General features: G+C 34.7%; 1 protein-coding gene across 1 annotated transcript in view; it reads left to right on the top strand.

Moving 5' to 3' along the window:
* Positions 1-13,907, top strand: part of LOC129230234 (NADH dehydrogenase (ubiquinone) complex I, assembly factor 6-like) — a 29,402-nt gene that overhangs the window by 3,995 nt on the left and 11,500 nt on the right. Inside the window, exons 4-6 of the mRNA XM_054864634.1 lie at positions 1,279-1,315; positions 8,210-8,338; positions 11,922-11,925. Of these exons, the coding sequence (XP_054720609.1) occupies positions 1,279-1,315; positions 8,210-8,338; positions 11,922-11,925 (170 nt within the window). The remainder of the gene's footprint in view (positions 1-1,278; positions 1,316-8,209; positions 8,339-11,921; positions 11,926-13,907) is intronic.

The raw sequence follows: 13,907 nt of genomic DNA, 5'->3' as shown, positions 1-13,907 counted from the left end.
CTCAATTTTAACGGAGATTTCAGTAAAGAGTGAATCATAGTCTTGATTATATTTTTGCCACTGTTGACATTTTTTGAAGAAACTGCCATTATTCTGACGGGAATACCTTCCGTAACAAATTTTACACTTGGATAGTTGAATTGGGTAAAAAAATTTTGAGATCTGTATCAGCGGATCTTGACACTAATGATCCATCTCCGTATCCATATCCGCGGATCTTGACATTAATGATCCGGCACATCACTAGTTGAAACACTTTTCCCAAATCAAAACATCCTTTAAAGAGTTAGAATTTTCTCACGGCACCCCTATTTATTTATATGTTGTATGACATAGAGATGGATAGAATGCACATTTTTATAATTTTATGATAAGAATTGGAAAGTATGTAGGTGCAAGGTTCCCACTTAGGTATTATTTCCATGCTGAAAGAATTTTGGGATTTTTAATATAGAGATATAGTGCCAACCCATGCTAAGATCTGTGTATCCACAGACAACGTAGTGCTGCGGGGGAGGGAACAGAGCACTGAGGGGCCGACGTCCCAATCTAGTGTGATCAATTTATTGGGCGGTAAGAGGTTCTGGTGATATTTTCAGGGGAGGGGGGGGGGGCTAAAATTTGTAGATCCGGGCTTGTGGCAATCTCATTTCTTATTTTTATTGACATAGAATAACTGAAACTGGGTAAGATTTTATGATTTATTTTTGCATCTTTTGGTTTCATTAACAACATAGATTTGATACCTTGGACACTTTTTGGCACCTCCTGCCCACTTTGGGGCCTCTCTGATGTATATTCAATGTATATTGTATCAAAAGACAAAAAAAAGCCACTTCCACATGTATGTAAATACACCAACTTCTTCAAGGCATGGGGAAATTGCCTTTAAGAAGTTGGTGGCTTCTTATTAATTAGGGGACTTCTTATCCCCTAAATGGCAGGCTTTCTCGGCATGGCCCTCTAGGAGAAAAATCAGGAGTGCCTAACACAATGTTTCATTCGTAAAAGTGGCTGTTTCATAGATTTTAGTCTCAAGATTTTTTTAAATTTTGCAAAAGCATCAATGACCTCCAAAAGCATGCTGTTAAAAGGAGTTTAGGTAGAATTGTTACTGCTAAAAATGAATCTTTATAGGTATGACAACATTTTTTTATGCAAAAAAAAAAAAAAAAAAAGAAAAGAAAAATATCTCAAAATACTGACCAAGTTTCTAACATCACCTGTTTATTCACAGAATTATGTCCACTTTTGAATAATGTTCCTTCTCTGATACAGGGGAATCCTCCAGAACATCCAGTTGCTTGGGAACCTTTCTAAAGTAAGTACAATTCCACAAAATCAATTTGCTTCAAACCCTGATCTCCCCCCTCCCTCCTGAACATTTAAACTTAGCACCCTGAACTTAAGTTTTTAGGAGGGTCTCAATTTGCAAAATAGAACTTTAAATTTCACCGATTGATGATAATTTTGCCTTATGGAACTCTTAAGTTTCACCGAGTGGTTATATTTTTGCCGAATGTAACTTCAAATTCCTGCTGAATGATGATAATCTTGCCAAATTGTGAGACCAAATTTGCTGAATAAGGAAAATTTTTAGGAGGTCACAATGACCTCCTGGGACCTCCCATCAAGGCATCCCTGAACTCAGCTTGGGTATTTGTACCACATTTCTATTGTAAAAATAATTTACCAAGGATGCGGCTAATATCAACAGCCCTCAGGAATTAAAAATTACATTCTCATATCTGCTCACATCTGGTCTTGCAAAGAAGGTGACCTGTTTCAGCTGCTTAAATTCATTTTTTATAGGAAAAGGATTTGGTTTTGAAATTTTATTTTTATATGATAGAATAAAGCATCTGAACATCATTTGTGGACAAAGTTTTGCGATACGGTAAGAATTAAAAAAAAAAGAATTTTAAAGTTCATGCGATCGTGACGTTTTCACTCTTCGGCTCAGAGGCGTTTGACAACTAAATCCGCCGACACTTCTTATCAGCGCATGCTAAAGAAGCTTCTTTGTTACAGTTTGACAGAGGACACAGCAAGGGGTAGACAGGTTTGTTAGGGTAAACACAATCTGTAAAAGTCGCCAAGCACAGAGCCCGACTAACTAAAAGTGAGGCCCAAAGCCCACAATAATTTTGAGGCCCCCTGAAGACTATTATTTTAAAAATGTGTGTATTTTTTGTATAGTTGCAATGTTATGCATAATTCTTTAAATAATTTGGGGCCCCTTAGGAAGAAGGGGCCCCAGGCCCAGGACTACTAGGCCTGTGCGGTAATCAGGCCCTGGCCAAGCAATGCATTTATGAAGATTTGAATCTTGTTTTCTCAGAAAAGTTTAAAACCATCACCGCTGACACCTGTAGCAGGTTATTGGATTGCCATTTAACGAATCCAATCTTCGGTGAATTAATAGACCTTAATTAATGTTTGGGGAGCTATATCCCTGATGAAAAAGCTATAGTTGCGAATGTAAAGTCTACTTGGACGGGTGAAGCGTAGTGTTGTAACATCAGCTGCTGACGTTTTAGGCCACACTCCTTTTTTGTAGTGTGGTATCCAAGAAAGTTGCTGGAAATCAAGGACTTGGGAAACATTGCCTGAGATTCTGTTGACACCCTTTGAGAATCAGTTACAAAGCAAAACCAAGATGAGTAATGCTAATTATCAGGGCTTTATACAAAGGGGGGGTCTTAAGGTTCACCCCCCCCCCCGAAAAGTTCGGTTTAACATTTAATTGTTCGTTTATATTTAAAAATTTCCAAAAAATATTGTTCCAAAACTCAAATATCTTTCATATGTATATTAAATGCATAAAATGCTTTCATAATAGATAACTCGACAACTTGAATATTGGCACTAATAGTACAAAGCTCTGCATGAAAGTTTTAAAAACCCTCCCTGAAATCTTTTTCTGGTTACAACCTTGCTAATTATACATTTAGATTAATCCTTGAAGCTAAGTCTCTTTTTCATTTGAGTTGAGGTGGCTATTACACATTTTGCTCTGTTTGCTACCTTAACTTTCTAGCTGTCTCAGCTCACTCAACCTTAAAGAAAGGGCTCTTGAAGAAGCAGGTGTTTTATTATTCTTTCCCATTTTGGTTTTGCTTTGTATTTCATTAGTTATTTGATTACTGATTGTAGCTATGAAAACTTCAGTGTTTATCTCATGCATTGCTCTATGTATATTTTGTTTCTACTTTGGCAGGTGTTGGAAAAACATAATCTGTCAAAATCTTGGTTTCATCGCCTTATATCTAGTCGTGTAAGTATATAAGGGTAAAATTTATGTGTGATTTAAGTGAAATTTATAATATAAAATGATGATTGCCTTCTATTTATTTGTTTTGCTAAATAGCTCATAAAATTATTCAGAACAAATAATAGAATTAAAATTTATGGAACAAAGCATTCCTCAATAATTATTACCAGTTTCGTATCCTAAATATGTGCTTAGAAAAACAGCATATAGTGCGTTCATTTGATTAGTATTAACAAAACTTTTAATGATATCTATATTGCATTTAGAATAAATTAGAAAATTTTAAAACTGAAATATTATATCAATCTGTTATGTACTAATACAATCGAACTTTCCGATAACGAGTGAGAAGGGACCGTGCTATTTGCTTTTTTCAAGACAGTGTTCATAAAAAATGAATTTGTGAAAAAATAAATTTATAAATCTAAAAACTATATTCTAAAGAACCATAAAATATGTGCTTTGCTTGTTTTTTATTTCTGTACTACTATTGAAGTACCGAAGGAGCTGGTTTTGAACTGTCTTACTCTCTCTTTCTTGTGTTTGAGAGGAATATTTTATGGATAAAAGTCGTCATTTGCATTGCTGGCTTCAAGAAGCATTTGAAATTTTTATGCACATGAAAAGTTATTGATTATGTTGAGGATTGCTCAGGTTCATTTCTTCATGGTATTTGTCGTTATATTCATCTCTTCTATTATTTTATCCATTTGCATTAGCTCGAATTTGAGCTACAATATCCTCAGAAAAAAAGAACCTCCAAATCAATAACATTGACTTCAACAAATAGATAATTTTTAAATGCTTCTATTACGCACAAATTAAAAAAATAAATGTCACCATCACTTTCTCTGAGGATTAACAACTCATCACTATGCTGATCGTCAAGGAAAATTTTATGAAACAGAAAAAATATTGCTTGATTTAAGCGAATTTCGCTTGTTAAAAGGGGTTATGCTCCCATAGACTTAACACTGTACTAACAAAAGTTTCCTGATATCCTTGTTAAAGCCGTGTTCTCATTAAGTCAGGACTAGTTATAAGCAAGTTTGACTGTACTAAATTCTGAAAACTTGAACAAAGTGAAATGCTTGCTAATTTTTTTTAAGAATGGTTTTTTCATTTACAAGCAAACTTTTGATCGAGACAAAGTAATCTGAAAAGATTATTTGATGCAGTGAGAAGCAAAGTAATGTAAGTGGACATTTTCAACTTTTAAGTAAAACACATTTAAAGTTGCAGTCCTTGGTAGGCTTTCATTGAATTTTTTTTCTAAATCACGCTGTATAGCTGCTCCGGCCAGGGTTACTGTAATACTATTTCTTGTCCCGAATCACAGAGGAAAAGTTTGTCTTCCATTGGTACTGGTTTTCTCTAAATTTTTTATTTTGGCATGTACATCCCTTCGCTTCTCATTGCCTCATTTGTCATTAAAGATAAATAACTAATGAGAGATTATAAATGTTTTTAGGAAAGTCTTCTGAATGACAAGCCTTTTCTTACAGTTAAAGAACTTGAAGGAGTATTGTGATAATTCGGTAGTTCCTGTATATTTTTTTGATTTTGCAAGCCTTTGGTATGACTAATTTTTAATCTGAAATATTTATTATTGAAAATGTTTATGTTGTGATATTACTGCTATTGAATTTTATCTATAACTAACTGCGTTGCCCGGCTTTGCTCGGTTTACCTTGAAAACAAAAATTGTGTCAAGTGATGTATATTCAACAATCAGGCGTAAAAAATAAATAAAAAAACATCATGATTTCCCTTCCAAACAATGAAGACTGATATTAAAATACTTTTAAAAAATTAAATCCAGAAAGATGGCTTTAAAATGCGCAACCATGGAAACACAAAATAAAATAAGTTTAAGGAATTAAAATGCGAAAGAAAATGGTTCACAATTTGAATGGAATCGAGGATTTCTTAAACTTGATTTAAAAGGGCTTGTAACTTTGTTTCCTTTTGAGATAAAAGCTTATTTTTTCGACCATAGGTCGAGTTAGATCTGGAGTAAAAAAAGTTTGCTTTTTCCAATGGCACCAAAAAGAATGCTGTGGGACTATTCCTTCACTTTTTATTGATTTATTCAATGAAGAAAGTAGTGCCTAAATTTCAGCTAAGCCTAAAAAAAATTCGAGCTAAAAACGCAAATAACTCCCGCCGTAATAAAGTTCATTGAAACAAATTGCGTAGAACGTGGAAAATGCTACCCTTTCTAACGATATGTAATATTAATATGTGCAAGTAATTTTTCACCCTCATATTTGAGAATTTATGTGAAAATTGGAGGTAAATTGGAATAAAAAAAGAACTATTCATCAAATTTTATTCAAACTGGTCTGCAAACCTTTTCAGGGACTTAAAGGAACAAACTGTGAAAATTTCAGCCAAATCGGGCCGGTGGTACTTCTCGAGTTTTTACGAGTTCAAAGACACAGACGCTTTTTGGGGACTTCATTTTATACTATGTAGAGATGAAATTTAAAAAAATGAAATCTGATTTATAATTGGGGACTAAGAAGTACACAATTAGTAATAAACTTATTTATTTCAAAAAATGGTACTTTTCTGTTTAAAATACCTAGTACACCTGGAATTTTTTTTATTTATGGCAATTTTAATTTAATTATCACTATTGCAAACTAAAAATTTGGTAGTTGGCAAAACACAATAACTTCAATTACTAAATTCTATAGTTGCCATATAGTTTTAAATATTGCCAATCCCTTTCAATAAAGTTTCTATTTAAAAAAAGCAGAAAGTAAACAAGTCTCCAAACCAAGTGTACCAACTAAACCTTCAATGTAAAAAAGTACCCACCGCCCCCTCCCCGCCCCAAAAAAAAAAGTTGACTGCTTACTGTAAAATGCTTTGAAAACTTTAAAAAAGTAATACATATTTAGAGGGGGGGGGGAAAACAGGCCCAAATCTGCGTACTCGCAGTGCAGGGGCGTGGGGCTTGTCTGTTAGGGGTCCAAGAAATTGCTCTAAGGGTTTCTTTACATTGCAAACATGCACTGCTGGTCCTCTAGGGAAGGATCCTACAGATTCTGTTGAGGGGGTCCGAAAATTGACCCCCCCCCCAGACAACGCCACAATTTTCATAAATCCTGGCCTGGGGGAGGGTTCTTCCATATGATTATAAGTAGCATTCTGTTTATATGTAAAGTCAGGAATGCAGCAAGAGGACTAAGGGCGCTTAGCTCGTCAAAATCGTCAGTTTACAGCAATTTGACCAAACTTTGTGAAAGCTATGTCCAGATTTGCATGAAGAAGCAAAGCCAGCGACTTATGCTATGCTATGCATTGCCATCCCATGCTGGCATGATTTTCGCCTCCATGGTCAACGGTATACACTGTAACATTCATCATCCATATTGCACACTAATGTCTTGAGCCAGTTTTGCTACGCATGTTTTGTTCATTGTTACTGAAGTTGAATTCTTTTTGTCCTTAAAGTATTCAAAACAATTTTTTTGGGTAGAAAAGAGTTGTGTTTCACATCTGACCTGCAATATTAATCACACAGTTATAAGTTAGTAGAAAAAAGTGAAGCTTGAAAAGAAAAATATGTGAAATTTAATTAATTTTACTTATTAAATATGTTTACTGTTCAATTTTAGACTTGGTACACCAAATTTCTTAGCATACTTTATTAAAATAAAATAAACAAAACAGTCTCCATAAACATGTTGGGCCTAAGAATTAGATTATAGTTGGACTAGAGTATGTCATCGCTTCAAAGCAACAGTAAGTGGGATTAAGATGTCATACTGTTGCTCTGAGGTGACAATATATAGACAACATCTGAGGCAGTGAAGAAGAAGAGGGCTGTAAGTGGCAAAATTAAAAATTTGGCGATAACCAGTACAAAAGGTAGATGAAACTTTCCTCTGTCTTTGGGAAAGAGATAGTACTAGTACCTGGTAGGTTCTGTTTTCAAGCATGATTTAGAAAAAAAATTCAATGAAAGCCTATCGGAGCCCAGCAACTTTAAACTTGATTTTCTCAAAACTTGAAAACGTCCACTTAAATCCCTTTGCTTCTCACTGCCTCATATAGTTGGCACCATGCTAAACTAACAAATGTGAAAAATCACGAATAGTGTTTTTCAAACTCGATGGTTTGCTGCAGTACTCAAAAAGGTGGTACCTACCGGTTTATAACAGTAAAAAAATTATTGTTTTGACTCTCCTGAAAAGTGTCAGTTTTCACATTAGTAAGTTTAGATAGTGCCCACAATATGTACAAAACTAACTTTGCATCGGAGCTCAGCTCCCGCCTTTTTTTTCAATTTCATAAGAATTTTTTACAAATTGGATAGAGTTCAGTCTGTTTAGGCTTTAAAATGAGCTCTGAAGACTACTGTGCTCCTTTTATTAGAAACTAGTGGTACTCGCAAGGCTTTGCCCGTAATAGAAAAATTAAAAGGTCTTTTGGTTCGCCTGTATATTTACAAATAATGTATGGTGAATTTTCTCGCCAATTGGCTTGTACCCATGTTACAGTTCCCCGTTATGATAATTTCGTATCTCACCAATTGGCTTGTGCCCATGTTTACAGTTCCACATTATGATAATTTCATATTTATAATTTCGTAATTTACTCGTCTATCTTACAATAATTTTGTTCTTAAAATTGAAATAGAAAAAGAACCACATCGAATTTTCAAAAAATCGCTTTGAGGTGCACACCTCCATGCTACAAACTAACTTTGTGGCCAAATTTCATGAAAATCGACCGAACGGTCTAGGCACTATGTGCAGTCATAGAGATCCAGACATCCTCCAGGCATCCAGACAGAGAGACTATCAGCTTTATTATTAGCAAAGATTAAGCACTCTCCTATACATATAATTTTTAGTCAAAAACATTTGAACATTATATACTTAAGTAGCTCGTTTGATTTCAAAATTATTTCCATTTCAGGTTTAGCAAATGTGCATTGTGATCATGTAGCGAGTCATATAGGAAAGTCTCAAGGAATATGCAATTTATTACGTGCAATCCCATATAATGCTTCTAAAGGCAGGTTGTTTTTGCCTTTAGACTTGATGAGTAAGGTGATTCTTGTTTTTTTTTTTTCTTTTCTGTATGTCTTCAATATGTGTTTTTTCATATTGTTTGAAACCATCTTTTTTCAATCAGCAAAGTGTGAATATAATTACTGAACAAAGTGCCAATCTTGTATCATAACATAAAGTATCAGATTTCTAAGAAGTTTTCTTGCATTTAAAAAAGGTATGAATTGTACTTCTTGTGGATTTCACTGCACAGTCACAAGCACAACATGTACAAATCATTATTTTTTAAGTAAAGGTTTTTTAGAAGGTTGATACATTATATTATGATACATAATTGTACTTTATATTCAAATATACAAATACAAATGCAAATGTGACGACCAGCAGCAGGCTCTGGACCCAACTAGGCTGGTGCTTAGTCAATTTATTAGTCCCCAATGATGATCAATGGCCCTCTTAAAGCTATCCACCCCTTTGCTCATTACTACTTCTTCCGATAAGCTGTTTCAAGTGCCCACAACCCAACTAAAGTAGTAGTTTTTCCTAATTTCCAGGTTAGCCTGAGATTTGAATAGCTTAAAACAATGACCCCTTGTCCTGCTTTCCGTGCAAAAATTTAATCCATTAAAATTTTTTCATTTTGATAAATATAAACAACTGATTCATGTCCCCTCTGACTCTTTGCTCCAGGCTATACATATTAAGCCTATTAAGTCTGGTATCATAATCTAAATCTGAAAGTTCCCTTACTAGTCTAGTTACCCTTCTTTAAACCCTTTCCAATACAGAAATATCTTTCTTTGGATAAAGCGACCAAAACTGAACAGCATACTCCAAATGAGGTCTTACTAAACTCCTATATAAAAGCAGAAGAACCTTCTTAGACATATCCCAGATATGCCTGCACTTAGATATATCGCAGTTAAATGCCAAAGTTTGAAATTTCAAGAATAAAGAGCAAATATATATGTAAAAATGTCGCACCCATGCAAATGGATTGAGCAATCATTCTTCTTCTTTTTTATTTTGTACGTTAAAAACTTTCAAAAATTTTCCTCCTTTTAAGAGTAATAGGGAAAAGAATCCATCAAAGTGCAAGGTAAAAAAATAAGGACAAAATATTATTTAGTTCAAATAAACAATTTATATTAAAATTTAATTTCAATGCAACTGAATCCATAAGAAAACATGATCCCACAGTTATTTTCTAACTGCTTGCATACTATTTGCACCATTTGCAATGCAGGCAACCATCTATTAAATTTACCTAGAGAGGCAGTTCTGGTGTCAGAGAAACTAGTATGTGGAATCAATTTACATGTAAAATGAAGCAATAAAGTGCAAAATTTGTCATTGCCACTGGCCCATAGGGCAACTAATAGCCCAGTCAATAAAGGTTTCGTGTCGCAACTAATTTAAGGAAAGCTGAATTTTTGCAGGATGTTAGCAGACCAAGTATACACTGAAAATACACAAAGTCCCGACCCCCACCCCTCTTGCTTATCTCCCCAACCCTTCCGAAACATTGCAAGAGCAGTACTATGATTATACGCTTACAGCTCAAAAATTAATGATGTTACCGAGGAGTTCCATGTTTTATTTCACTCCTAACAATATGAGAAACCAGTGGTGTATAACCTATAGCCTACGGGCTAAATTCGTCCCGCGAAGCTGATTCACGTGGCTTGCTGTTTTTTGAAATGTTACAACTCGAAGAGTGCGATTAATGACAATGGTACAACTTAGGAGCCAAATATTTAGAGATACGTTTCTGGAAAAGAGGTTGCATTTAACAAAAGAAGCGTCAAGTAATGATAAGAAAAATTTGTTTGCAATTTTCATTCCTTTTTTGTATTTTCCGATGTCATTTAGAAAAAAGGAAAACATTTTGAAATTTTATATGTGCTCCAGCCCGCAAGAACGATTTTAGTATCATCTGCGGCCCTTATGGGAAGAAAAAGATTGGAGACCACTGTTATAAGCAAATTATGTTACATACACTTTGTATGTAGATAACTCAGTTTCACTGTTTTACTAACTTAATCACCTACAAAAAACTCACTACAAAAAAACAAAAAATAAACTCAACAAACAGCTTTTTATCATTACGTTTTGTGAAGAAATGTTTGAACAAAACTTATAGATAATAATACAATGATGATCTGCAATAGTCATTTAGTTGAAATGGAGCATCAATGCAATTACTTTCACTTGAAGGTTTTACAATGAAAATGCAATATTTTGTTACAAAAGTTTATAGTTCGTTTGTGTCGCTGATAGTCTACAGAATAATGTTTGGTTCAAAAATATTGTTACAGTGCATTCCCCTGTCTGCAAATAGACGTGCAATCTAACTCAGCTTTACGGCAGCTACAGTTTTTAACACACGTTCTACAATTGCAAGATTATTAGTAGGAGAAGTTCATTTGGAGCAGGGATTGTTGTCATGAGCTTAGGTATCAGTCAGTTGCTTGAAGTATATTGCCAACACCATTCTCCTGCTGGAAGTTTAAAACCTAACCAAGTTTGAATAAAAGTTTGTGTATAAACAAGTAATAACAAAAATGTCCCTAAAGTCAAATTTTGATTTATTAAAACTTCCACCAACTTCAGACGCCACTTGTCAACATCTTTTTAGGGTTTACTACCAGATTCAAACTTGGTTAGGTTTTAAACTTCCCCCAGAAGAGTCGGGTTGTCAATATACTTCAATCAACAGACTGACTCCTGAGCGCATGGCGATTACCTCTGCTCTAAGAGAACTTTTTCAACTAATGTCTTGCAATTGTAAAAAAATTCTGAGTTACAAACTGTATTTGTCATAAAGCTTGGTTCGATTGCACGTCAATGTGTGGACATTGTAGTGGAATGCACTGTAACAATATTTTCAGATCAAACCAACGAAATATTAGAAGATGACCCCTTATAAAAGACTAAAAAATAATAACAAAAAGTCATATTAAACATTAATAATATCCGCTGCGACGAAACAATCAGTTGAAATATACTATTCCTGATTCATTTAGTGCAAGGCTTAAATAGCCAAACATTGACATTATTTTCTAGACTACTATCGGCGACACAGACCAACTATAACTTTGGTGACAAAAAATTGCATTATGGTGGTAAAACTTAAAGTGACCGTCATTATATTGTTGCTTCATTTCAACTAAATGACTATCATTACTTAATAACTTTTTTCGAGTGTTTTTAACGATAACTGTATCTCAACAGTTGACACCAACAAGACACAAGCTATAGTACAGCTTGAGGACTTTGTATTTTCCAGGGATGACGTTTTACTTCATTTGAAAAAAATTAAAGAGACTAAGGCTCCGGGGCCAGATAATATTTATCCGAAAATTTGAGTTGAATGTGCAGAGGAATTAGCAGATGTAATCGCAAACATTTTCAATGCTTCTTATAATTCGGGGACAGTGCCAGAGGACTGGAAGCTGGCTAACATTACTCCGCTCTTCAAGAAAGGGTCTAAAGGGAGTGCGGGAAATTATAGACCTGTGAGTCTAACTTCGGTGGTTTGCAAAATTTTTGAAACATTGATGAAAATTAAGATAGTAAATTTTCTAGAGACTAATAATCTATTGACTAGTTTTCAGTACGGTTTCAGGAAAGGTAAATCTTGTGCAACTAATTTATTACATTTCTATGACAAAGTTACCATGGCTTTGGACAATAAGAAGCCTGTAGATGTTGTTTACATTGATTTTCAAAAAGCTTTCGATAAGGTACCGCATGTTGCTCTACTTAGCAAATTAACTGATATAGGAATAGGAGGGAAAACTTTCATTTGGGTAAAAAACTGGCTGACCGGAAGGAAACAAAGAGTAGTTGTAAGGGGAAATTATTCTAATTGGAGTGAGGTCTTAAGCGGGGTTCCTCAAGGATCAGTGTTAGGGGCCTGTTTTGTTCATTGTCTTTATGAACGATATTCACAAAAATATTTCTGGGAACATGAATTGTTTTGCTGATGATGTCAAAGTTATGGGGACTGTAGAAAATGAAGAACAAGCAAATCAGCTGCAAAAGGATCTAGATCATATTACGGAGTGGGCTGATAAATGGGGTATGGCTGTTAATGTTGGGAAATGTCAAGTGCTACATTTAGGGCATGGAAATAAGTGTACAAGCTATTATTTGCAAGGTTCAGTCATTAGTCAGGCAGACAAAGTTACTGATCTGGGGGTCTTAATAAGCCAGGATTTAAAGTTTAGCCAACAGTGCAGCATTGCTAGTAACAAGGCCAATAAGATACTTGGGTTTATCAATAGATCGATTTCAAATAAATCTAAAGAAGTTCTTCTGCCCTTATATAGAAGTTTGGTAAGACCCCATTTGGAGTATGCTGTTCAGTTTTGGTCTCCTTATCTTAAGAAAGACATTAATGTATTGGAAAGGGTTCAAACGCGGGCTACAAGGCTAATAAGTGGACTTTCCCACTTAGATTATGATTCCAGGCTTAGAAGGCTAAAAGTGTACAGTCTTGAGCAAAGAAGAGACCGAGGGGACATGATTCAGCTGTTTAAATTTATTAAAACGAAAGATGTTACGGGGCTAAAGTTTAGCACTGAAAACAGGACAAGGGGTCATTGTTTTAAGCTATTTAAATCTCAGGCTAACATGGATATTAGGAAAAATTATTATTTTAGCAGGGTAGTGGAACCTTGGAACAGCTTACCGGAAGAGGTGGTAATGAGCAAAGGAGTAGACAGTTTTAAGAGGGCCATTGATCTTCACTGGGGATTGTAAATTGACTAGGACCAGTCTAGCTGGGCCCAGAGCCTGTTACTGGTCGTCACTTTTGTATTTGTATTACATTATTACCTATAAATTTTGTCCAAGCATTTCTTCCCAAGACGTATAGATAAAAAAGCTACAATTTGTTGAAGTTACTTTTTGTAGTGAGTTTTCTGTACATGATTAAGCTATTAAAATGATGAAACTGAGCTATCTTCATAAAAAGTTTATGTAATATTAATTTGTTTATAAGAGTGGTCCCCAACATTCCAATATTTTCTTCCCGAGGGCCGCAGATCATACTAAAATCGTTTTCGCGGGCTAGAGCACATATAAAATTTCAAAATATTTTACTCTTTTCTAATTGAAATGGGAAAATACGGATAAGGAAAGGAAATTGCAAATCAATAATTGTTGTTATCATTACTTGATGCTTATTTTGTTAAATGTAACCTGTTTTCCAGAAATGTATTTCTAAATATTTGCGCTCCTAAGTTGTATCATTGTCATTAATCGCACTCTTCAATTTGTAACATTTCACAAAAACAGCAGGCCACGTCGATCAGCTTCGCGGAATTTGGCCAGCGGGCTATAGGTTGGACACCACTGGTTTCTCATATTGTTAGGAGTGAAATAAAACAAGGAACTCCTCGGTAACATCATTAATTTTGAGCCGTAAGCATAATCATAGTACAGCTCTTGCAATGTTTCAAAAGGGTTGGGGGGGAAGCAAAAGGGTGGTCGGGACTTTGTGTTTCTTAATGTATGATTTAAGTTCTAATATCCTGCAAAAAATCAGCTTTCTCTTAATTAATTGCTACATGAAAAGTGCATAATTGTAGTACTGT

Source organism: Uloborus diversus, chromosome 9, assembly GCF_026930045.1.
Source record: "Uloborus diversus isolate 005 chromosome 9, Udiv.v.3.1, whole genome shotgun sequence".
In the NCBI taxonomy this organism is placed as follows: Eukaryota; Metazoa; Arthropoda; class Arachnida; order Araneae; family Uloboridae; genus Uloborus; species Uloborus diversus.
This window is presented reverse-complemented; position numbering and strand designations above follow the sequence as displayed.